At 35.3% G+C, this 23241-nt stretch overlaps 1 protein-coding gene across 6 annotated transcripts in view; it reads left to right on the plus strand.

Annotated features, from left to right (window-relative positions):
* The window catches only part of PDS5B (PDS5 cohesin associated factor B), a 232424-nt gene that overhangs the window by 65813 nt on the left and 143370 nt on the right, over positions 1-23241 (plus strand). For all 6 annotated transcript variants that reach the window (XR_011967607.1, XM_072611890.1, XM_072611888.1 and 3 more), the window contains 6 exons: positions 3275-3478; positions 11003-11089; positions 11209-11306; positions 12395-12521; positions 14421-14501; positions 20960-21100. Coding sequence is in view for 5 of the 6 variants with exons in the window: in XM_072611890.1 (XP_072467991.1) it covers positions 3275-3478; positions 11003-11089; positions 11209-11306; positions 12395-12521; positions 14421-14501; positions 20960-21100 (738 nt within the window). In the remaining variant the exon portion in view is untranslated. The remainder of the gene's footprint in view (positions 1-3274; positions 3479-11002; positions 11090-11208; positions 11307-12394; positions 12522-14420; positions 14502-20959; positions 21101-23241) is intronic.

Raw genomic sequence — 23241 nt, forward strand, 5'->3', positions numbered from 1 at the left:
ATTAAGTGATGATGCTGGTAGATATGGAAATACCAGATAGTGTTTGATACCTTGCTCCTAGGCTCTGGTTGGACAGATTTCAGAATTCAGAGGGAAAGGATAGTTGGATTACATGCTCTTAAGATTAGATATAACAGGTCAGTTTAAAAGAGATTAGGAGATACTTTCAAGAACAGAATTCTGATTATAGAAGTACACATGGTTTTATTAAGAAAGAAAGTGGAGATCTATTAAACTTCTGATGCAGTTGTCCAGGAACCTAATTTACTTCTTACATGTTAAAGGGAGGCATATAGGAAACATAGAGAGTGCTAGACTTGGAGTCAGAAAGATCTGTTCGAACCATGCCGCAGACATGGACTAGCTTTTTGACCCTGGACAAATCATTTAATCTTTCTAAGTCTTAGTTTCCTCTCTTGTAAAATGAGGATGTTGAACTTGATGACCTCCATGATCCCTTCCAAATATAAATCTACCATTCATTCAGTAAACTCAATAAAGAAGTAAGATAGGTAAATGAGAATGAATATAAAGTGTGTGTTTATTCCTCCTTTGTTGCCAAAGAAGACCATGCCATCAGAGAAATGATGGCATGACTTACACTTGACTTTGTTTTGAGTGAGGGAGGGCTGTGCAGGTCACCAGCCTCACTTCTCCTCCAGAGCCATCTGAATCCAGTGACCAAATATTCATCAGGATGACTGGAGATGACCCAGGATGAGGCAGTTGGGGTTAAGTGACTTGCCCAAGGTCACACAGCTAGTGTGTGTCAAGTGTCTGAGGTGAGATTTGAACTCAGGTCCTCCTGACTCCTGCACTGGTGCTCTATGCACTGTACCATCTAGCTGCCCCTGAATATAAAGTAGCACATTCTTATAAGAATAGTTATCAGCAGTGTCTAACCTGAGAATGAGGTACACCTGGGGTGTTGAATGCTAGTCAACAAAAAGAATTTTTAAATCTGTGTTGGGGACAGTAGGAAGATTAAGTAGGATAGTTGCCTAAAGGTTGATGGTGCAAAAATAAAAGATTCTGAAGATGATAGAAAGAAGACAAAACAGATCCTTTGGATCTTGGAGCTGCCATGGAAAAGAGAATTAGCTTTTGATTTACTTTTTTTGGCTTTCTCTATTGCTTTTTCTATAAAATGAGAGTTGTACAGGATAATCTTTAAAGCCTCTTCCAACTCAAAATCTTTGATCCTGTGATCAAACTGTTGTTTTTCCAGAATGTGAATGATTTACAATGACCAAGACTCAGTATTTAATATATGCATTCTTATTATGTAGATATTAAAACCTGTGGACAGTAGTGACACAGAATGAAAAAGGATGCTTGAGATTGCAGTCTTTTCCATTTTAGGGGTGATTCCCATTGAGATTACAGATCTATCTACTTAGGGAAGACTGACTTGTTTTGTGTTTTGTGAATTTTCTAAAATTTATGCTTTATCACTATTTAAATTAGTTATTTAAAGAAAGACATAAATTTGCATTTTTTAGATATGTACAAGTATGCTACACCATTTCTAAACTCTTTTAAAATTTTGTTTTAGATTATTATTTCATGTTGGTACATATCATTGAAGGGATCCTCACCCTCTTTGACTAAGGTACCAGGCTTATTATTCATGCCATTATCTAATATTTAAGCCCCATGCTACTACTCCTGTAACTACCTGGGTGCCGTAATGATAATTCTGCAGCCAAACTAGTTTTCATCTGAAGAGCAAATTTGAAATAGGTTAGAGATACTAGTACAAGTTTGGGTCACTTCTGCTTAGGCATGAAGTAGCAAGTACATACCTCTTAATATTGTACTTTGTTTTTTAGTTTGGACCTGTGATTTCAATGGTGTAGGGAACTTGAATGTGGAAGTTTCCATGCTGAATGGTAGTTTCCTCTTAAAGGCTTAGAGAATTACCTTAGAGCATTGCGGTTTAATGACTTGCCATGGTATCTGGTATGTGACTGAGGCAGAGCTTTAACCTAGGTCTTCTTGACTGCAAGACCAGCTCTCTCTATATTATAGCATTCTGACTTTCAGCCTTGCATATATACTTAATACATGTTTGATGACTGTAAATGAAAAATGACCTAATACTTTTTGGTTTGCATTTGTAGCACCACCTAGTGGAAGCCAAGTAGGGGACCTTTTCTTTTAACTAGATATAGATTAGATAGATAGATAGATAGATAGATAGATAGATAGATAGATAGATAGATAGATATTTGAATATAAAGTTCCTTTAGCTATGAGATTGTCTTGATTCTTCTCTGTAAGACTGTAGGCTCTTTGAGAACAGATACCTAGTATACCTAGTGTAACTGGCATTGTGATTTACACATAGGGACTTCATAAATGCTAATTGACTGACAGAATATTCACTAAGAACATTATGCCTGGTATTGTTTTTATTTTGATCATTGTAAATAATATTTCTTGGGTTAAATTAGATTTAATATTCCTTTGCCCTTAACAACATTTCTTGTAGTTTCTAATTTACCTGCTCTGTTGTAAGGTGATTCTAGAGAAATATAGTTTTGGGTGGCATTTCGTTTCCCTATTCTCTGCTACATAAGACTTTATTATATGCTGTATTGGGACAAAGCAATGGGCTATATAAACCAGTATGCTATTTCCATCAGTAAGGTGGTATTGTAGTTGTCATTTATAACAAAGAGAATGTATTCTGTGCATACCTAACCTCTTCACAACATATATATCTATCACCCATAAATTTCTTTAAATCCTTATTTTGTCCTTTAAAAAAAATAGCACATAGACTTCATTGGGGGAGGGGCTTGACACTACAAATAGGAAGCTAGATTATTTTATTTTATAGTGCATTATTTTCCCTATCATTATTTAAGGAATAAAGATATTAAGGTAAAAAAAAATAGTTACATGTTTTGGAATATATGCTCATTATTTACAAAAAACAAAACAAACCATAAAGCTCATGGTTCTAGAAGTATAAAATGTTATGAGTTCTTTCCTCAGTAACCAATGCATGAATCTTAATGTTTTGAACAACCTGAATCAATGTTAATGAATTTGAAAGAACTTCTTAAAACTTCATTCAGGTATTGAATAATCTTATATGTTGTTCTTTCAGTATTTGTAGAAAAGTCCAAATATATTTCATGATTTCTAGATTCTTGAATAAAAAGCGAATGACATATATTGGTTATAAAACAATGTAATCAATGTTTCTTAGCTAAACTGCGTTTTACATGAAAAAATATTTGATTGAGATTTTATTTTTATGTAGATGGTTGTAAAAACTTTCATGGATATGGATCAGGACTCAGAAGAAGAAAAGGAGCTGTATCTAAACCTTGCTTTACACCTTGCTTCAGATTTTTTCCTGAAGCATCCTGATAAAGATGTTCGCTTACTGGTGGCTTGCTGTCTTGCTGATATTTTTAGGATTTATGCTCCTGAAGCACCTTATACTTCACCAGACAAACTGAAGGCAAGTATGATGTATTTTAAAATCTTCTTCCAAGGTTGATGCCATGTTGTAGGTTGTCATAGGTAAGGTCATTCTGTAGAAGTTTAGTTGAACCTTTTAATTTAAAAAAAGTCAGCATCAGTAGAGCTCATCAGTTTTTGGTCTTTGAGTTGTTTTTATTTAAGGTGTGACAATAACTATCAAAGTAGGCAGTAAAGAATTTGATATTTCTTAGAGTGCTATTATGCTTACAAAAGCCCCCCCCACCCTTTTTTCTTCAACTCATTGAGTTTTGATCATTTGAGAATCTTTTTTAGAACCCTAAAGATAAAACATGTTAGTGTAACTCATTATTTCTGTAATAATACTGTCAACTCCTTCTTAAGTTTTTTTTTATTATGAAATAGAAAATCACCAGCAAACATGAACACTTCTGTATGCAAAGGTGTCCAGAAAAATGAAGATTATAGCTGAAACCATGAATCTGTTTGCTTGTATTTCAGAGATAGATAAGAACTGGACCTGTTATGTCATTGGTGTAGGAAACTCCCTCTACCAATAAGATCAGTACCTTCTTTGCAATTTATAGTCTTTGTCTAGAGCAAAGTGTCATATATGTGGCCAGCAGTGGACCAGAGTATACTCCTGAATATAACTTGAAGCTTATTAAAATTTAATTGGGAATTATTTAGTGAAATAAAAATATAATAGAACATAATGTTAATAGGTGTTTTTTTTAGTTAAATATACCAGGATTCCTTGTGTGTTGTTAGTGGTACTGTTTTCATTTGAATTTGACAACACTGGTCTAAAGCACCAGAAGTTTAAGCAATTTGCTCATTTCTGCAGCCTATATGTCATAGGTGGGACTAGAATCTAGATCTTCCTGATCCCAAGGCTGACTATCAACCCCACTGTAACATGTTGCTTGTTTTGGGGGAAAAATATGTGTGTGTGTGTGTGTGTGTGTGTGTATAAGTAAATATAACATGATTATACCAGAATTTCCCTACTTGTCTGTGTGTCCTTCCAAGCTTTCTTCTGCCCTTTTCTTTATATTTGAAAAATGTTTTATTGATGCTGTTTTTTTCTGATCACTGTTATTATTCTCTCCATTCCCTTGTCTCCCTAAATAAAGTCTTCTTTGGTTAACAAAAGTATAGTCAGGCAAATGTTTCCATGGTAATAGTTATGTGTGTCTCATTCTGCACCAAGAAGAAGAAAATACTCCCACTTCTAAGTCCTAATTAGTCATGGCATTGATCAGAGTTTTTAAGTCTTTCAAAATTGATTTCTTTTACAATGTTGGTGGTGGTCATTGCATAAAGAGTTCTAGTTTTTCATGGTTTTACTCTATATTAGTTCAAATACTCCTTCCCAGGTTTCTCTGAATCCATTCCTTTTGTCATCTGTTACAGCATAATAATATTCTATTATATTTATCACAATTTGTTGAGCTGTTCTCTAGTTAATGGGCACTTGCTTGTTTCTAGTTGTTTTCTTACAAAAGTAAGTGATGTTATAAATGTTTTTTAACATGTATCCTTTGTTTCATCTTTTTGGGGCATATATCCAGTATATGTTGGGTCAAAGGATATTTACAATTTAATGATTTTAGGGGTAGGATTCCAAATAGCATTGTAGAATTATTATACTAATTTATAGCTATAGACATTAGTTCATTAATATTTCTGTCTTCCCATAGGCCCTCTAACAATTGTCACTTTCTTTTTCTATCATATTAGCCAATCTGATAGGTCTCAGGCTTCTTAAACTTATTCCACTTGTGACCCCTTCAGCGTTTCTTCATATAGTTATAGATAGCTTTGATTGTTTTGTCTCAAAACTGCCTGTTCATATTTTTTGATCATTTATTAACTGGGGAATCACTTAATATTCTTACAGATTTGACTCAGTTCTCTATATATTTCAGAAATTAGACCACGATAAACTTCTAAAGGATATATGACCAAAATATAAATAATCATATCATAAATAGAGTAAAATAAAGGGAGATAACCTTTACAACTTAGGATAAGGATGAAGATAACCACACAAAGGATGGAGAGGGACACAGGAAATAAATGGACATTGATTACATAAACTGATAAGTGTTTTTACAAGGAAAGGCAATACATTTAGAATTAGAAGGTGAAAAGTTAACTGGGGAAAAATAATTCAAAACAAATTTATCTAATAAAGGTTTGATATTCAAGTTATACAAATATATAAAAATAAGGGTCATTCCGTAATAGATAATCAAAAGATACTAATAGGCAGGAGAAAAAATGAAAACTATCAAGAACCATGTAAAAAGTGCTCCAAAACAAAAACCATTAGAGAAATTCAAACAAAATTCTGGAGATTAATTTGGAATTGTGCCCAAAGGGCTATACTCTTTCACCCAGCAATACTACTACTAAGCCTGTATTCCAGAGAGATTTTAAAAAAAGGAGAAAAGGACCTATATGTACAGAAAATATAGCAGCTCCTTCTACAGAGGCAAAGAATTGGAAATTGAGGAATTTGGAGAATGGCTGAACAAGTTGTGGTATATGATTGTGATGGAATACTATGTTGTAAGAAATGGTGATGCTCTCAGGAAAGCTTGGAAAAACTAACATGAAGTGATGCAAAGTGAAATGAGCAGAACTAGAAGTTTGTCCACAGCAATAGCAATATTGTAGGATGATTTACTGTGAATGACAGCTGTTCTCAGCAATAGTGATCCAAGACAATTCTGAAGGACTTAGGATGAAAAATGCTATCCACCTTCAAAGAAAGAACAGTATCTAAATGCACATCAAAACATACTTTTAAAAACTTTATTTTTCTTGTTTTTTTGTTTATATTTTCACATTTTCTTGTTTCTCTTTATTTTTCTTGTTCTGTGTTTTCTTTCACAACATGATTAACATGAAAATATGTTTTGCATGGTATGTACATGGTATGGTACATCAAATAACTTGCCTTTTCAATGAGGGCAGAGGGGAGGAAGGGAGAAAATTTGGAACTGAAAAAATTTTAAAATGTTGAAAATTCTTTTTACATGTAATTGGGGAAAAATAAAATACCAAAGAAACTTATTGTCATATGAAGTATAAGATTCTAATTTCTCTCAGATTTCTTTCTTATTTTAACTGCCTTTTCTTTGAGATTGAACCTAAGAATTATTTTGAAGATAATCCCTTTCTACTTCCACCCTCATATTTTGAAGTTATATTTATTTAAAATTTGAATGTTGTTTTATAAATGTTAACATGATCGAGTTCTTTAAAACATGTTTAGGCGTCATTAGAATGTGAGCTCCTGGTGAAGGACTACATTTTTTCTCTTCTTCCCTTGTACCTAGTATAGTGCCTTGTCTATGATAGACATGTTTTATATTTTGTTCACTTGAATTGAGTGACACATTTAAGAAAAAGTCGAAATATCCAGATAGGTTTTACAAGAAATAATTGAGCAAGAATTTTATGAAAAATTAAATCTATTAAAGAATGAAGAATTTTTTTAGAGACAATAGCTAAAGCTTTGTGAGGAGACAGTTCCTGGAAAATGGAAGAGAAAATTGGACTTAAGTGATCAAATAGTGCTACCAAAAAGAATTGAAGACTTTGATAGGCAAACTAGAAATAAAATGAGGAAAAAAGAACTTTGTGAATACTAGGAGTGATAATGGACATTTATAAAACACTTCTAAGATATGAAAGCATTTTACCTGTTGTCTTATTTGAGCTTAACAAGTGTTCCATTTCTGCATTTGTGGACTCTGAGATTCTCTTACCAGATCATGCTTTGTGGTTCCGTTTTTCCTTTTGCCTTAATATCTAAAACATTTTTGTCTTTATTGTGACTCTTCAGAACTATTATCCTTCACTTCTTCCCACGCTATCACTCTTGTAATATCTCTACTTTCCTCCATTTCCCATTTTTGACCTCCTGGGTGAACCAGTTCCACTCTATACTCGTTTTATGTCACTTCCCTATTATTGATCGTATTTTACCAAACTAGCCTTGGATTACTCCTGACAGCCACTGCCTTGGCTTCCATTCATGTGCTGCTGAATGAAGCTAGAGAAAAATCACAAAACCCTATTGACTAAGTCCCCTACAAGTTGATGTCAGATTATCTCAATTGGCTCACTGTGGTCAGACAGTCCTTTACACTTTTCTAATCAATTCACAGTTGCTACACAATCACTTCCAAACCTTTTCATTCCTTCTCTAACCTTTGATAGTTTTTTCTTCCTACACTCACTCTGCTAAGCACTTTTACCTCATATTTTCCTGAAAAAAAAAAAAATTGAGAGCGTTAGCTGAGAGCTGCCCCTTCTTTCTTCCTCCTCATCCCATAAAGCTCAGACACCTTCTGCCACGATCTCTGCCTTCACTCCTACCTCACATAGTATGCTGGCCTTCCATGCTAAGGCATATGCCCCTACCTATGCAGGTGATTCCCTTTCATCCTTTTCTCTCCAGCAGATTGCTCCCTCTGTCATCCCACTCTCCCACTTGTCTTTATTGCTTCCTATCTATTGGTACTTCCTTTCTGCCTACAAACTGGGAGACAGTAAGTTGGACACAGTAGATAGAACACTGGACTTGATGCCAGAATGACTTATGTGATCTTGGGCAAGTCACTTAGCCTCTATTTGTCTCAGTTTTCTCATCTGTAAAATGAGGATAATAGTAGCACTTAACTCCCAGAGTTGTTGTGATGATCACATGAGATAACTTTAGCAGTGTATAGCCTGGCCCATAGTAAGAACTTTATAAATGCTTATTTCTTTTCTTTCTTCCTTCTTATCAACATACCCATGACTTCCCAATCCTCAAAAAACCGTCACTTGATCTAATCATCCCAGTTAGTTCTTCTGCCATATCTCTGCTCTTTGTGGCTAATCTCCTTTAGAAGATTGTATTTCCTTTCCCCTTACTCTCTCAAATTCCTACAGTTTGGTTTCTGATCTCATCATTTAACTGAAAATGCCCTCTTCAGAAGTTACCAATGATCTCTTAACTGCTAAATGTAATGGCCTTTTCTCAGCCCTCATTCTTCTCTGCAACCTTCTCTGCAGGCACTGTTGATCACCTTCTTCTCCATGATTTTCTTTTCTTTCTAGGTTTTTGTAGCACTGCTCTCTCCTGGTTTTGACCACTTGTTCTCAGTCTCCTTTACTGGAACTTCATCTAGGTCATGCCTGCTAAAAGTGGATGTTTCCCATTACTCTGCCCTGGACCCTCTTTTCCCTATATACCATTTCAGTTGGTGATCCCATCAACTCCCATGAATTCAACTATCATCTCTATGCTCATGAGTCTCAGATCTACTTACTTAGCCCTAATCTCTCTTTTGACCTTTCGTCTGACATTTTCAAGTGACTATTGATTTTCCTGATCTGGATGTCCTAAACTGAGTCTTAAACTCAGTGTATCCAAAACAAAATGTTTCCTTTTCTCTCAGAACCCTCCCCTGTCTTTACTTTCCTATTACTGTTGAGGCCAACACTATCCTCCCCAAAACCCAGGTTCAAAATCTTATCTACAGCTTCACACTCTTTTCCCCCTCTCCCCCATCCAAACAGTTACCAAGTCTGGTCGATGCTACCCTTCATTACATCTCTAGAGATGCTCCTCATACCCCATTTTCCCTCACTCCTGCCCTTTCGCTCTGGTGCAGACCTCCATTACCTCAAACTTAGGCCATTTCAGCAGTTTACTCGTTGGTGTCTGTCTGCCTGAAGTCTGTTCCCTTTCCAATTCATTCTCATTCAACTGTGAAAGTGATTTTCATAAAGTGAAAGTCTAACTATGTAACACTCTTCCCTCAAAAAACTTTAGTGAGTCTCAGTTACTTCTGTAACTATATATGTATGATCCTGTGTTTTGCCTTTTAAAACCCCTCATAACTTCTTCCTTCTTACCTTTGTAGTCTTTTTATATTTTTACTTCCCTCCATTTACTCTAGTATCCAGTAACACCAGTCTCCTTTCCATTCCTTGAAAAAAAAAAACATGTCTTGGCTCTGTATTTTCATGATCTGCTGCCCATCCCTGGAATCCTATCCCTCCTTTTCTCCATGTCTGGTTTCCCTAGCTTCCTTCAAGTCTTAGTTAAAATTCTTTTAACATATGCTTCTACAAGAAGCCTTTACTTGTTTTCCTTAGTATTACTGGTTTTGCTTGGAAATTATACCTCCAGTAAATGTCTTAGTTTTGTACATAGTTCTTTGCATGTTGTCACCTTCATTTGATTGTAAGCTCCTTGAGAGCAGGTACTATCCTTTTCTCTTTCTTTGTATTCCTGGCACTTAGCGCAGTGTCTAACACATTTAAACAGGTGCTTAATAAATGTTGTACACTTGGTAAGTCAAGAGGGATCTACTTGTGGATTGGGTACTATAGAATTATCATTCTCATTCTACAGATGAGGAAATTGAAGAATAGAGAGGTTAAAGGGCTTACCCCAATGTCCAGTGTCAGAAGTGAGATATAAATGAATTAAACAAAGTAAGGAGCTCTGTGAGCCAAAGGTGAGTAGGATATGCATTTCAGGCCTGGGGCATGGCTAGAAAGACACTGTTATAGAGAGAGTGAGAGTGTTTTGTGTGAGGAACAGAGTTTGGTTAGACAGCAGAGTCCACTGAAGAGGAATCATGCATAATGAAGTTGAAAGGATGGGTTTGGGGCCGGGTTGTGAAGGGATTTAAAAGCCAATCAAAAGAATTGATAGATTGTATAGAAATAATAAAGCACAACTGTGGCATATTGAAAAGGGAGTTATATGGTCAGATTCTTCTCATTTAAGAGAAATCACTTTTGTTTCTGTGTGAAAGATGAATTGAAGTAGGAAAAGGCATCAGTTAGATGGTCATTGCAGTCGTGGAGGTGAGAGGTGACGAGGGCCCGAGGGAGTAATTTAAGGGAGGAAGATATGAGGGCTGTGGAAATAGACATGACAAGATTTGGCACCATGTTGCTTATGTGTTTTATCTTGGGACATAATAGAGTCAATAGGAGAGACAGCATGGAGAGAAATTAGAGGAGGGCTGAAGACACTGCACTGTGGTACATCCAGAGGTAGGGGGGCATGAATATAAAATTCATAACCTGTATTTAAAGTTTCTCAAATTGATTACATTCCAGTAGTCCTCAAGGATTAATTCTTTGATGTTATTAAGCTTTGTGATATAGTAGTCAGACTTCCCACCTTTTTTATGTTTATGAGTTTCTTTCAAGTATGAATTCTTTGATTTTTGTATCAATTGTTTGGTCAGGTGACATGCCTTCCCACGTTTATAACATTTATTGCAGGAATGTATAATTAAAAGTTTTGCTTTGCTTTGTAACAGTATTAAGAATTTATTGTTTTATATGAATTTCTTAATGGTTGTCTTTGTCTTAGTTCCGATTGTTGCCACTTACTGGGTAATAGCTCTGATTTTTGCTTATCTTCGTATTATATGTGTAAAAAGTGAGTACTAGGACTTGATTTTTTCTTTAGGTGTGTAATTAACTGAACTCCTATTCATTTTCTTTTTTAAAGGATATATTTATGTTTATAACAAGACAACTGAAAGGATTAGAAGATACAAAAAGTCCACAGTTCAATAGATATTTTTATTTACTTGAGGTGAGTAATATTTCATACCTTTCACTTTTATTGCTAAAACTTTTTTCTCAGTAGATCTTTATATTTTGAATTTTTATAATTACATTTTTCTCTCCATGTTTCCTATTCTTCAATTTTAGAACATTGCATGGGTCAAATCCTATAACATATGCTTCGAGTTAGAAGATAGCAATGAAATTTTCACACAACTTTATAGGACCTTATTTTCAGTCATAAAGTAAGTTAATTTTATTTGATGTTCGTTTTTATCCCAAGATATGATTGGTATTAGTTCAGTTGGATGCTATGTTTCTGATTGAAAACAAATTTTAAAAGTCACAAATTCTTAGTTTTCATGTTTAAGTAATTTAGGACATTAAGTTTGTAGGTAAATTGTTCTACTATGTTAATAAAACATAACAGTTGTGGGAGAGTTGTAAATTTGTTTTAGTGCTGACTAGTGTATAATTAAAGTAAAATTCTTCTGATGCAAAATTTAATGAAGGAGGATCATCAGAGTACTTAATAGGTGAAGAGCTTTCCTCTACATAACTGCTGACATGGTAGTCATAGTTGTAGTAGGTGATCAGAGAAAGCAAATGAGCTCTAAGTAACCTATTGAAGGATGAGGTGGATTCTGTATACTCCCGTGAGTGACTGATTCCTTTACTCTCTCTTCTTTGTTTGGTGATGAATGTCTGTTTTAACATATTGCAGCTTTATTATAATGATGGTCTTGGGATCCAAGTGATAAACTTTAGAATTGAGGCTGCCAATGCCCGAGCTCATCTGGTACTTATTTTTAGTAACTTCAGTCTTTAAACCTTTCTGAGTGACATCAGGTTGTTCCTTCCTCTCAGACTGAATCCCACTTCATAGTACATAACATTCTGTATTAGGTTAAATGGAGTATAATTTTGGAGTGTAATAGTTTAGAAAATTTTATAGTACATTTCAAAGCCAGCTTAAATAATTTTGGATTATTTTAAATTATTGGCCATTTCCATTAGTGTGATTAGTTGAGGGTTGAAAGATTTTTAAAATTATTGTTATTAGAAATGACTTGCTAGACTGAATTTTGTCAAAACTGTTTACCTTCCAAATTTTTAAATTGTGGTATAGAATATTTGGTTATAATATAAATTGATAAGAAATTGACTGCTCTGTTGATAATGCTTCAAAACACAAGAAGGGATATAAAAATCTTAGCCTACTGTATTGTTTTTCTATTTTATAAAATACAGTGCTTGTCATCACTCTTGTGATTAAAATGTTATCTGCTGTCATAATCCACTAAAAATATTAAATCTTTTTCTCTAATTTTAGCAATGGCCACAATCAAAAAGTTCACATGCACATGGTAGACCTGATGAGCTCTATTATTTGTGAGGGAGATACTGTTTCTCAGGAGCTTTTGGATACAGTTCTAGTAAATTTGGTGCCTGCCCACAAGGTAAGTTAGAATACTTTATTCATTTAACAAGTATTAGTTAATCATGTACCATGATGAAAGAATTGTGTTAAATGTGGAATTTACAAAGATAGAGATATTTGTCCTCTCACAGAGTTTTCATTCTAGTGAAATTGTGAATAGAAATCATTTTAATACTTGACCGCATTTGTGCCTAGAATTCATATTTTGAAAAAATGATAAGGCTCCATATAAATTAGTTTATTGTTTATAAATATTAACATTCATAATTTTATGGAAGTGTTATGGTTTTAATATTTCTTAAATAGTAGATAATTAAAATAGAAACCAAAATTTTAGTATGTATTTATCTGCCCAAATATGTCTAATTTTTCATAAAATTGTCTTGACATCTTAGTAAGAAACAATGTATAAATTTTATTTCAAGACTTTTTATGGTTTTGAAACTCTTGTGTCATATTGTGTTACATAGTCCTTATATGTAATCTAGTTTAATAGTGAAGCAGATTTTGATACAGGGTAATATGGCTTCATTAAGATTGGGAACATTTTGGATGAGGAAATTACCTCTACCATTTCATACCTTTCTGCACCCTTTCTGTAACTTCTTGTCTCAGAGAAATGCCTCAAGAACTGAGAGTTAAAGTTACTTATATGAATCTTATATATTAATATATAAGAATAATATATCAGAGGGGTGAATCATTTAAGAAGGAGAAAAGGAGACTTTTTTAGTCAAGGAGGGGAAGTTTACAGAGGAGAGTTTTTCTAGGAATCTGTATATATCTGTTACAAAGATGTTGACTTCCATGAAACATAGTTTTTTATGAAATTTGTAGATTTAGCACTTCCTCCAATATTAAGGTAATTCTTCTTGGTTTGGTATTTAACCTTGATATTTCAAGAAGATGCTTCTTCTGAGGGTTGGCTCCTTTTTTAGGACTGAACTAGAGTTTAATCTTTACTTTTGAAGAGGCTAGATGACTTCCAAGGTCCTGTCCAATTCTAAATCTATGATTCATTCTCTCTGTAGCTTATTTACTAGTATTAGGTTCTAGGATTAGAAGGGTTAAAGAGAAGCAGATTTGGGAATGGAAGAATCATAAAGAAAGAGAAAGAATATGAATGGAAAAAGATCTAGCCATCTTTTGTATAGGAATTCAGGCTGTATGAGTAAATAACGTAGTATATAAGTGTGTGAAAAGATCATTGAACTAGGAGTCAGAAGACCAAAGTTTTAGTTCCTCTGATGACGCCAGCTTTGTGAATTTGAATAAGTAATTTTCTTAGTCTGTTTTTCATTCATAAAATGGACATTAAGTATCAGATGAAAGGATATATGTAAAAGGACTCTGTAAACTCTTCAGTGTCATGCAGATAGTTATTATGGGGGAGGAGTTTAACAACTGTACAAATATTAAATGCCTACAAAGTGCATAACAACGTGATAAATGCTGAGAATAGGAAGACGAGTCCTGTCTCTCAAGGACCTTGGCCCAGAAGTATAGTGGTAGAGAAGTGTCACGAAGTACGTTAATTTTGTCTTTGAAGTAAACTTAATATTTTTGTTTATAAATTTCATATCAGCAATTAAATTCAACCCTGTAATCCACATGTAGGGCAGCTAGGTGACACAGTAGATAGAGCACTGGGCTTAGAGTCAGGAAGATTCTTCTTTATGAGTTTAAATCAAACTTCAGACACTTACTAGCTGTGTGACCCTGGGCAAGTCACTTCACCCTGTTTGCCTCAGTTCTTCATCTGTAAAATGAGTTGGAGAAGGAAATGGCAAACCATTTTTGGTTTATCTTTGCCCAGAAAACCCCGAATAGGGTCACAGAGAGTTGGATATGACTGAAAAACATGCTTTTTGAAAAATGTTTAATAATTAAAGGTGTTTGTTATATTTATATTTTTCAGAATTTAAACAAACAAGCATATGACTTGGCTAAGGCTTTACTGAAGAGGACAGCTCAAGCTATTGAACCCTATATTACCAATGTAAGTCCTAAGTATAATTTCTGTCAGTTAATGTAGGTAGAAGTATTGAAATTTTCACAAATCATATACTATACTGAAATAATATATTTCCTTTTGTCCCCTATTTAAAGAAATAATTATTTGGTGTCACTTTGTTTTTAATAAGATTTATCACCTTGGACCTAATTTTACTGGTGACAAAGTAATACCCAGTAGTTTTGAAAGACAAATAGTTAGAGACATTAGAGGCAACTTTGTATAGGAGTTGGTACCTGAGTTGAAGTTTGAAAGAAACTAGGAATTCTTTGAGATAAAGAGACCACGTATTCCAAATGTTGAAGTATTATTGTGCTGTTGTTGTTTGTCCTTCATTCTTGAAGAGGACCATAAAATCAGGTAGGTGATGTCATTACTTGCTAATGAATTGGATGTAAGCAAGGGAAGGCCGTGCAAAGTCACCAGCCTCACTGTCTGCTCTGGAGCCATCTGGCAAGATATAGATCAGGATGACAGGAGACATGCTATAGTTTGACTGAAATGGAGGGTTTGTGACACAAGTCGAATGAAATAAAACTAGAAAGGTAGGTGTAAGTCATTTTGTGAAGGATTTTAAGTACTAACACAAGGTTTTTTAATTTTACCCCAGAGGTAATAGAGTGCTGTTGGAGATATGTGGAAAGTGACATGGCATGCACTTGAACCATCTAGGTCACTTCATATCTAAAAAAAGTCCTAATAAAATACCCCCAAAGTGATCTTCTAACTTTTGCATGAATGTTTTCAACATGGGAGGGAGTATACTACTTTCAAAAACACTCTAACCAGATACAAAGGACCAGCAGCTGATATTTGTATAGCTAAAATGTTTTTCTCACAGAAACTTTGTGAGAAAGATAGTTCATTTATTATTTTCACTTTCCAGATGAGCAAAGTGAAGCTCAGATTGCCTCAGTGGGTTTTAATTTGATCACATTTTAGGTAAGATACGATTCTAAGCCAGGCCTGACTCAAAACTGATTGTTCTTTATATTTCAGTATGCTATCTTGTATTGCATTGATTCTGGGAGACATTCATTGTTCCATAGAAATAGCTTTTAGGATGTTATTCTCCCCAAATGCTGTCATTATGAATTCCGAGGACTTTACAAAGTTCTTTAGGGAAACTAAAATTTACCAGATATTTCTTGCACTATAACTTTGGAGTTGGATTTAGCAGTCAATCTAACAGTTATATTCCTTGTATAATAAGATACCTATATTATCATAATTACATTGATCATTACATCCTTTGGGGAAAAAAGAGATCTGTTCACTTAAAAAAAAAAAAACCCCAAGCCTTTTTTTCACATAATCTTTTGTTTAATATTTACAGTTTTGGTGGTTTAAGGTAGAAGTTATTATTTTAAATAATAACCCCCTCCAATATAGGAATATCTGAATTTACATAAAAGACAAATTAGAAGTTGTTTTACAAAACAATTCCTATTTTTTTTTTAGTCTTTTGACTTTGTTTCAATATTTCTTGTCTCATGGAAGCAATCCTAATTTTCAAACACAATTTTTTTTTTGATTTTTAAACTTTTTTGATTTTTTTTATTTTAATTAATTTATTTAACTTTTAACATTCATTTTCACAAAATTTTGGGTTCCAGATTTTCTCCCCATTTGTCCCCTCCCCCCACCCCAAAACACTGAGCATTCTAATTGCCCCTAGCACCAATGTGCCCTCTCTTCTATCATCCTTTTCTGCCCTTGTCCCCATCTTCTCTTTTGTCCTGTAGGGCCAAATAACTTTCTGTACCCCTTTACCTGTATGTCTTATTTCCTAGTAGCATGAACAGTACTCGACAGTTGTTCCTAAAACTTTGAGTTCCAACTTCTCTTCCTCCCTCCCTCCCCACCCCTTTCCTTTGGAAGGCAAGCAATTCAGTATAGGCCATATCTGTGTAGTTTTGCAAATGACTTCCATAATAGTAGTGTTGTATAAGACTAACTATATTTCCCTCCATCCTATCCTGTCCCCCATTGCTTCTATTCTCTCTTTTGATCCTGTCCCTCCCCATGAGTGTTGACCTCAAATTGCTTCCTCCTCCCCATGCCCTCCCTTCCATCATCCCCCCCACCCTGCTTATCCCCTTCTCCCCCACTTTCCTGTATTGTAAGATAGGTTTTCATACCAAAATGAGTGTACATTTTATTCCTTCCTTTAGTGGAATGTGATGAGAGTAAACTTCATGTTTTTCTCTCACCTCCCCTCTTTTTCCCTCCACTAAAAAGTCTTTTGCTTGCCTCTTTTATGAGAGATAATTTGCCCCATTCCATTTCTCCCTTTCTCCTCCCAATATATTTCTCTCTCACTGCTTAATTTCATTTTTTTAAGATGTGATCCCATCCTCTTCAGTTCACTCTGTGCACTCTGTCTCTGTGTGTGTGTGTGCGTGTGCGTGTGCGTGTGTGTGTGTGTGTGTGTGTGTGTAATCCCACCCACTACCCAGCTACTGAAAAGTTTCAAGAGTTACAAATATTGTCTTTCCATGTAGGAATGTAAACAGTTCAGCTTTAGTAAGTCCCTTATGACTTCTCTTTGCTGTTCACCTTTTCATGCTTCTCTTCATTCTTCTGTTTGAAAGTCAGATTTTCTTTTCAGCTCTGGTCTTTTCATCAAGAATGCTTGAAAGTCCTGTTTTTCATTGAAAGACCAATTTTCCCCCTGAAGTATTATACTCAGTTTTGCTGGGTAGGTGATTCTTGGTTTTAGTCCTAGTTCCTTTGACTTCTGGAGTATCATATTCCACGCCCTTCAATCCCTTAATGTAGAAGCTGCTAGATCTTGTGTTATCCTGATTATATTTCCACAATACTTGAATTGTTTCTTTCTAGCTGCTTGCAATATTTTCTCCTTGACCTGGGAACTCTGGAATTTGGCCACAATGTTCCTAGGAGTTTCTCTTTTTGGATCTCTTTCAGGCAGTGATTGGTAGATTCCTTGAATACTTACTTTGCCCTCTGATTCTAGAATCTCAGGGCAGTTTTCCTTGATAATTTCATGAAAGATGATGTCTAGGCTCTTTTTTTTGATCATGTCTTTCAGGTAGTCCCATAATTTTTAAATCGTCTGTCCTGGATCTATTTTCCAGGTCAATTGTTTTCCCAATGAGATATTTCACATTATCTTCCATTTTTTCATTCTTTTGGTTTTGTTTTGTGATTTCTTGGTTTCTCATAAAGTCATTAGCCTCCATCTGTTCCATTCTAATTTTGAAAGAACTGTTTTCTTCAGTGAGCTTTTGGACCTTCTTTTCCATTTGGCTAATTCTGCTTTTGAAAACATTCTTCTCCTCATTGGCTTTTTGAACCTCTTATGCCAATTGAGTTAGCCTATTTTTCAAGGTGTTATTTTCTTCAGCATTTTTTGGGGTCTCCTTTAGCTTTTCATGGTTTACTTGCATCTCTCTCATTTTTCTTCCCAGTTTTTCCTCCACCTCTCTAACTTGATTTTCAAAATCCTTTTTGAGCTCTTCCATGGCCAGAGCCCATTGAGTGGGCTGGTATACAGAAGCCTTGACTTCTGAGTCTTTCCCTGATGGTAAGCATTGTTCTTCCTCATCAGAAAGGAAGGGAGGAAATACCTGTTCACCAAGAAAGTAACCTTCTATAGTCTTATTTTTTTTCCCTTTTCTGAGCATTTTCCCAGCCAGTGACTTGGCTTCTGAGTGTCTTGTCCACCCCCACCTCGCCTTCAGATCCACTTAGCCAACATTTGGGGTCTGAGATTCAAATGCTGCTTCCCAGCCTCAGGGCTTTGGGTAGGGCGAGGCTGCTATTCAGTGTGAGATTAAGTTCAGGTGCTCAGGTCAGGGCACGGCTGCCACACAGGGCTCAGTTCCCTCAGGGGGTTTATGCAGAGATCTTCAACAATGGATCCAAGCTCCTGCCTGCTTGGGGAGCCCTGGTCTGCTGCCGCCTGTGCTGCTGCCTCCTGAGGGGGCCTGAGTTATGGAGATACCCCGCTCCCCTCCCGCCGAGCCAAAAAGACCCTCTCACTCACCCCTGGCGCCCATGGGTGGAGGGACCTGCGCAGCCGCTGGAGATTCTGTCCCTGAAGCCTTCTGGGATCTGCTCCTCTCGGTGCCACGCAGCCAAGGCAGGGCTGGGCTCTGCTCCAGGTCCCGTGCGCTACGGACCTTTTGCGTCAGGTTTTTAGGTCTCTCTGGAACAGAAATCTTGTCTGCTCTGTTGTTCTGTGGCTTCTGCTGCTCCAGAATTTGTTGGGAGTCCTTTACAGATATTTTATGGGCTGTGGGTTTGGAGCTAGAGTATGTGAATCTTTCTACTCCACCATCTTGGCTCCTCCCCCTCCACAATTCTTTCTTTTCTTTACCTTGACATTTTCCCCCAAAAAGCACTATGTTATTCAGAGTCACAGAGCATAGAGGGAAAATTGGGTTGGTGCACAAAAATAAAACACCTTTTAAAAGAAGCTAGTAACCTAATAAAAATAGCAGCACATTTTTATACATGTTAAATGGTTAAGAAATACTTAAATACTACAACAATTGGCCTTGTGTTGCTGCTCAGATGACACCCTAGACAACTATGCAAGCAAAGAAGTTGAGCAGGGCACAACACCCCCAGAGGCCATGGTCTAAAGGGAAGAGAAGAGAATAGGAGTGGGGGTTAGGATTGTGTACACCGTACTTTCTCCTTTCATAATTCTTACTGTATTAGAAGATAGATAAGAAATTACATTTTACCTTGTCAGAGACCTAGAATTTACTTGTGAAAGTGAGTAGGGGAAGGGTTGAAGCTTGTTAGTTATTGTGTAGTCTGTATTCTTGTTGTTTGTTGTAGAAAAAAGTAAAAAAGAAGTAAATTTGAAATTTGAATTCTCCTCACAGTGTTCCCTAATTATTATCAGTTATGTTGGAACAAATTTGAATTTTTGAAAAGTACAATAGTACAACTGACTCTGTTCTGTTAATTAGGTTAGATTTTGTAACTTTTCTACTAAGCCTTTAATTCTCCTTCCAATTATCTCCTCCATAATTCTCATTTCTTTTCCAATTCTTTCCCCTAGTCTTCTCATTTATTTGTCAACTCATTTTTAAAAATTCTTGCTTTTATAGGAATTGTAGAGTACTCTTTTGCCAGGCTGTGTTTTTCTTTGAGGCTTTGCTTGAGTCATTCTCTTTTGAGTTTGTATCTTTGGTGTCCTTGGTATTATATAATAACTTTTTTCATAGGAAAAAGTTTGTGTATGTTCCTGTTTTTATTTCTTTATCCTTGTAGTCTTATTTTCTGAGTTGAAATTTTGTATTAGAGCCAAGCTCTGTGGACTTTTGGAAGGAATGCTGGGGCCTTGGGTGGTTCTAGTCTCTATTATCTGGAGTCCTGCCATGGCTTTTTCTGTGTGTTGAGAGCTGTGTCCTTCAAGAATCAGAGGGACAGCTCAGACTAGGGAACTTCAAACTTTTGGTGGAATCTAAACAGTTTGATTTAGGGTGAAGTTTTATAACAGCCCTCCTGTACTGAACTTTCTGGGCTCCAGAGCTTGATTTGGATCAAGTGCAGACTTGAGTAGAATTCTTTTAGACAAGAATTTGTCTGTTAGGTGGAAGACTGCATGTGGGCAGGGAGACAGAGATAGAAAGAGATCAGAGTGACAGAGCTTCTGGCCTACCTTTGTTGCGTGGTTTCTGCCCTGGTCACAAATTTGTAATCATGAGCTAGAAAAATGACCCATGATGGTTTCTCTTTTGGTTTTGTAATCTTGATAAAGTCTTACATTCTTCTTAGATCTTTGTTGTAGTAGTTGCAAGGAAGGGTGGGTTGCATAACTTCTTCCTAGTCATACGTCTTTTGATGACTAGGAATTAAATATAGCAAGCTGCCTAAATATATTTGAAGTAAAATGTTCAGTTTTTCTTTTGAAGGAGATGGCATAGAAATAAATAATAATACTGAAATAATGCAAAATGGAAAAATGCATATTTAAAGAAGATACAGAGTACTTTGTGAGTTGAGACAATATCAGGGAAAATTTCACAGAGGAGGTGACATTTCAGTTGGGTTTGAAAGGATGGATTAGTATGTGGGAGGGTATTCTAGACATTAGGAACATCCTGAGTAAAGGCAATAGAGATATCAATTTAGGTTTGTCTGTATAGTGAAAGGAAAATACATTAGTTTCTTTATTAGCATATAGAAGAGGGAGTATGGGTAAGGAAATAACATGGGAATGGATTGTTGATAAATTAATATACACAAATGACAGATATTTTATGTAAATATCCACATGACCATATCTGTATGTAGGACTTGGTGAAAAATCTTAGTCATCTGTAAACCCTGTAAGTACTTATGAACTTTGTATAAAAGTTTAGTATGAAATAATAAAATATGATTTTGTAATAAGATAAGTAGGAAATGTAATTTTTTTTGATGTTTGTAATGCTGACAGCACTTTATTTTCTTTCCAGTTCTTTAATCAGGTTCTCATGCTTGGAAAGACCTCTATCAGTGATCTATCAGAACACGTCTTTGACTTAATACTGGAACTCTACAATATTGACAGTCATTTGTTGCTCTCTGTTTTACCACAACTTGAATTTAAACTAAAGGTAATTGCATTCTAAAAATTGTATTTGAGTTAGTTAAAATAATATTTTTTTGGCCTTTTTGAGTTTTCATACTGTAAAAATATATCGTAATATAAAATACTTTTATTCTTCAGACTTAAACCTTATAACAAGTATCGGATAAAAATTGCATTTTAAAAAATGTTTTAGATATTTAAAATAAACAAAACACATTCCTTCCATAACACCAAGTCCAACCAAACAAAAATCAAAACAACAGTTTCATGAACCCTTCTTTGTAAGATACAAAGTTAAACAAAAACAAACCCATGTAGTGACTTCATCTAAAAATGATTGTGACATTTTGTACCGCATTAATACTTCTTCTCTCTATCAAAAGAAAGCTGCTGTTTGCTTATCTTTTCTCTATGGACAAGGAAGGGAGGGAAGAATCTTTAACAGTGTTGAATGTTACAGGGAAGTCAAGTAAGACCAGAATTGTAAAAAGGCCATTAGATTTATCCATAAAGTACACACTGGCAAACTTGGAGAGAAGTTTCAGTGACTTTTGGGGCTGGAAGGGCTTAAGAAGTGAGTTGGAGTTGGGAAAATGTAGGCAAAAATACACAAAGGAGAAAATGTAGCTTGAAAGACAAAGTTGGTAAACATTTACTTAGAAATGGGTTCCTGAGAACTAGACTAGACCAAATAAATCAATGACTTTGACAGAGAGCAAGAATTAGTCAAATCAAATTGAAAGATTGAAAAAAATAAAATGAAATAAAAGGTCTGATGTAAACAATAACTGATCTGGAAAATAGACCAGGGAGAGAACATAACTCCATGAATACTAGGATATATCCTTTCTTACCCCTCAGACAAAAAATTGAACACTCTTCAAATAAATTATAAGTGAAAACTGCCTAGTCAGAGGGCAAAGTCAGAGGGCAAAATAAAGAAACAATCTATTGATCACTTTTTGAAAGAAATCTCCAAAGGAAGAATCTCAGGAATGTCATGGCTCTAATTCAGAGCTCCCCTGTCATGAGAAATACTGCAAGCATCCAGAAAGAAATAGTTCAAGTACCAAGTACAGTAGGTTTGAAAAAGATGTGGCAGATTATACTATACAAAACTAATTTACCCTGCAAAGCTACATATAATTCAACAGGGAAAAATGAATTTTTATTCTAGTAGAGCACTTTGACTTTTTCTGATGAAGACTGTAGAGTTGAGTAGAAACTTTAAAATACAAATATCAGAGTCCAGAGAAACATACAAGAAGTTAAATTTTTTTGAGTAATTGGAGTTATATGATTTCTTACAATTGGGAGGGAGCGTGCAAGAATGGGAATGTGCAACCAAGGAAGAAGGGTTAATGTAAGTGATCGTCATATGAACATCACTCGTGTGAAATGGGCAAAGGAACATTCACCACACACAATTTAGTGAGGAGATAATATCAGATTTAATAAGGAAACCACGAAGGTGGAAAAATCTTAAGAAGAGGAAATCAGGAAGGGAATATTCATAAGCAAAACAAACTTTCTCATCTTGAGGTGTTAGAGAATCAGCTTCTGGAATAAAGAATTAATGTACAGCAGTAGAGTCTAATTAAACTTATAATAACATAAATTTGTTGTGGACCATATCAGCCCACAATTAGTTGACTTCTTCCAGTTGTGTTCGGTGTCATCTAAGTATGCATAGAGAAGGTCAATGGTAAGAGTAATTCAGGGTTTTGTTTTTTGTTTTTTGGGTTTTTTTGGAAAGGAATTTGAAATTTGATGATAAGCTAAAGTTAAGAATTGGGTAAGGATTTTTAATGAAAGAAAATAAGGTCAATGTATGGGTGATGATCTAGGCAAGCAGGATAGGATTGCATGAAGGCTGCAAAAGGAATGGAGAATTCATTTAGGAGGGGCAAGGTTATCAGGAGAGATGGTCAAATAGAGGAAATATCACAGTCTCCAAATTCTTAAAGTTGTTGGTCAACATAAGGGTAATGGTGAAGTATAGGTAGGTTAGAGGTAGGGGAAAGTCTCCCATGTAACAAAATATTAATAGTATTCCTTTTTTTGGTACTAAAATACTGGCAAAAAATAGATATTCATTAGTTGAGGAGCTAAACAAATGATGGTATGTGAATACAGTGAAATGGGATTGTACTATAAGAAACCTGA

This window comes from Notamacropus eugenii, chromosome 5 (genome assembly GCF_028372415.1).
Source record: "Notamacropus eugenii isolate mMacEug1 chromosome 5, mMacEug1.pri_v2, whole genome shotgun sequence".
Classification (NCBI taxonomy): domain Eukaryota; kingdom Metazoa; phylum Chordata; class Mammalia; order Diprotodontia; family Macropodidae; genus Notamacropus; species Notamacropus eugenii.